This window comes from Camellia sinensis, chromosome 4 (assembly GCF_055761805.1).
Source record: "Camellia sinensis isolate YWXY chromosome 4, ASM5576180v1, whole genome shotgun sequence".
In the NCBI taxonomy this organism is placed as follows: Eukaryota; Viridiplantae; Streptophyta; class Magnoliopsida; order Ericales; family Theaceae; genus Camellia; species Camellia sinensis.
The window spans coordinates 68,353,813-68,357,003 of record NC_138964.1 but is presented as its reverse complement, the minus strand read 5'-3'; the positions used below and the strand labels follow the sequence as shown (position 1 = coordinate 68,357,003).

Sequence of the window (3,191 nt, the reverse complement as noted above, 5' to 3'; positions counted from 1 at the left end):
TGGCAGTCAGGCTCTTCAGAGGAGATCGGATCCCTTTGGCTCCCCTATTTCTTGGGAATCTCTATTATCGGCTGGATCTGCTACATCGAGATATGGTTCGCTCCGTGGGTCGATATGAGCCTGTCTCCTTTATTCACAGCCAGTTCCTGCTATGTTTCTTCTTCGAGAGGTTCCCAAAATTTGCCCCTGCTCCGACTGTATTTGAGGCGGAAGTTCTTCGGGAGATAGTGGATAAAGATGGCATCCCCGTGCTCGATACTGATGGGTCTCGGACATTTGAGAAAGCGAAGTCTTGCCAGCCGTTGATTACACGTTGGTCACGTACTATTTCCACCTTATCCTTGAATACTCTGGTGGATGATCCCCGACGCTTTGTGGCACGGCCGTATGTATGCCCACCTGTAGGTGTGGCCACCCCGCTTATCTATCATGGTTCCTCCCGCTTGGTGTCCTTTCCTTTGCCGAAGAACATCCCTGCACCCTTTGTTGATATGCTAATTATGATCCGTCCGAGTTCATTACCGGTGTGGCATGAGGAAGGCGTTGATAGTGCCGTTTATAGGCCTGACCGTGTAGCATGTCAATTCGGGTTTGATCAATGTGCCCCGGGGCCAGCACCTCATTTATTATCATTTTCAGAGAGCTACGGGCGCTTCAGTCGCCGGCTTATACACACCGTGCTTCCCATATCCGGCTCTTTGACGATGCCAGGCTTGAGCCGAGTAGGGGGTTTCACCCCCTCTTTCAGGCGGTATTGGCAGAAGAATATCGATGCGTTTATTGCATTTGTCCAGAGCGGACCGACCGTATGTTTGCCTCCGCCGATTTATAAGAAGGATTCTTCTCTTCGGCTACCCGAGAGCCGAAAATCTGACCACATGTACGAGGGTTTCTTCACTTCATCTACTCCAACTGACCCTTCTGCTCGGGCATCTGCTTCTAGCTTGGCAATTACTTCTCCAGAGCCAGTCCCTTTGAATAAGGCCTCTGGTCCTCGGACGACCCGCCTTAAGAAGATGGCTCACAAGAGGACTTCTGATGCCAGTCCTTCCGCTCCTCACCTTTCCAAAAGGCTTCATGAGGTACCCGAAATTCTTGATTTGAAGCTACTTTCCTTCTTGCGACTATACCTTCTAAAATGAAAACTTTTATTTGCCCATGTTGTGTAGGATCCTGCGGTTGTTGACGTTCTCGGTACCGTGGCTCCTGGCCATGCTGCCTCCCCCAGGCCGGACTCAGACTTGGACGACACCCTCCCTTTGTCTGCAAGACTTGTGAAGATGTGCACCCCTCGTATAGCAGTTATAGATGACGATGATGATGAGGCTGAGTCCTCCGATCATTTTTGTGACCTTATTCCACGCACGCGTCGTCATCGCCCTACCATAGCTGAGGAGGAGCACTACCTTGGTGACGAGTTTGTTGGGGCTCACCGTTCTGATGTTGAGATTGCTGGAGGGACTGATGCCACAGAAATTGATGTCGCGGGCCATGCTTCTAGAGGCGATGTAGAGATGAGGTGCGCCTCTGGGAATGGTGTGGAGGTGGATGTGCTAGAGATCTCTGAGACTCGCTCTGGCACTTATGGTGATTCTCATCCTCCGGCCCTCCTTCCTTCTTCAGGGATGACTGCTACTGTTCAGGCTTCATCAGACATTGAGATCGATCAGGTGGTCTCTACACGACCAAGTGACTTTGTTGATGCTAGGAGTCCTTCAGTTGCCCCTGCTTTGCATATTGATTCTCCCTCTGGTAATCTTTCTTTCTGAAGTTTGTCATTTACTTATATCTGTGAGAAATCTTTACTTAAATGACTTTCCTGTTCCCTACCTCTAATAAGGCCTTCTTATCTTTTCTTCAGTGTTAGCTGCTAACGGGGTCTTGCCTTCACCTACCTCAGACTCTGCTCCAGTGTTAGCTGCTATCGGGGTCCTGCCTTCACCTGCCTCGGACTCTGCTCCAGTGTTAGCTGCTACCGGGGTCCTGCCTTCACCTGCCTCGGACTCTGCTCCAGTGTTAGCTGCTACCGGGGTCCTGCCTTCACCTGCCTCGGACTCTGCTCCAGTGTTAGCTGCTACCGGGGTCCCGTCTTCACCTGCCCCGGACTCTACTCCGACTCTCTTTGTAACTCCTCACGGTTCTCCTTCTCAAGGGGGAACACCTGCCTTTGAGACGACTGCCAGAGGTTCTTCATCGCCAGTGCCTTCGAATATTTTGGATTTGAATCTCAGTGTTTTCCACATTGATAGTGATGCTTTTGGTCTGTCCCCTTATCGTTCGGCATTCTCAGGCTCGGGACCTCTGCCGGGAGTTACCCCTCCGGGTGGTTCATCTAACCCGATAGACATTGGGGAGATTCCTGAGACTAGCAACTTTCCGGCCCCAATTCCTCCTTCGACTTCTGGCAAAGTATCATTTCTCCATTATTGGGTAGCTCCTGAGTTTGCTTCAGTTCTACAGCTTGTGCATTCAAGTTACCCGGAGACCTTTGCTTCATTTGCTTGCCAGTGTCCACTCATTCAGACTGCTCTTCTCGAGTCTTTTGCCACTATCTTATATAGCTTGGACACGCAACGGTTGTGTGACCTTAATGGAAAAGTAGTCGAGACGGCGTATCAGGGGATCTCTGACATGGAGCGTCACCAAGTGGACTTATCATGGCTTCGGAAGCGCCTGGATATAGCTTCGAACGCCAGTCATCGGCTGGAACTTATGTCTGTGCTTGCCTCTTATCGCACCTCTATAGATGAGACAAAGGCAACTCTTCGTGAACTTGAGTCGGGTTATGCTCGGGCCTTGGAGACTTTAGAGGCACACTCTGCTGTTTGTCCTCCAGATGTAGATGTGACGGGCAGCTTCTTCGAAGGTGTCTTTAGGAAAGATTGAGTTTTTTTTTTATCATTACTTTCTTGCCCCTTTCGATAAAAATGTTTTATCTAGGACAATGCAATGAAATGACAAAATTTTTGTTGTTTGGATATTTTCGCATTGTTTTCTCATTCTACTTGATAAAATATTTATTTCGAATGATAGAACAATCATATGCACATGTTTATAAAAGCTGAAATATTCTCATTAGTTCTTCAACTTTCTTGACAAAAGCATAATAGATTCACTGTAAGTGATGGGATAAAACATACACCATAGAGAAAACCAGCTTCTTCATAACGCAAGGGAAATACAACCTTTAG

General features: G+C 48.6%; 1 protein-coding gene across 1 annotated transcript; it reads left to right on the top strand.

The window, feature by feature from the left end:
* The first annotated feature begins 912 nt into the window (after nucleotides 1-912).
* On the top strand, nucleotides 913-3,191 carry LOC145823821 (uncharacterized). The gene is made up of 3 exons (XM_082923346.1): nucleotides 913-1,752; nucleotides 1,862-2,260; nucleotides 3,148-3,191. The coding sequence occupies exons 1-3, from the start codon at nucleotides 1,281-1,283 to the stop codon at nucleotides 3,189-3,191; spliced, it is 915 nt and encodes a 304-aa protein (XP_082779472.1). The 5' UTR covers nucleotides 913-1,280.

Bases quoted from the DNA above. Each gene is read 5' to 3' on its own strand.
- LOC145823821 (XM_082923346.1), top strand. From the start codon at position 1,281: ATGTGCACCCCTCGTATAGCAGTTATAGATGACGATGATGATGAGGCT. The intron at 1,753-1,861 runs GTAATCTTTCTT...TCTTTTCTTCAG, and splicing joins GCATATTGATTCTCCCTCTG to TGTTAGCTGCTAACGGGGTC. The intron at 2,261-3,147 runs GTCTGTCCCCTT...CATACACCATAG, and splicing joins CATTGATAGTGATGCTTTTG to AGAAAACCAGCTTCTTCATA.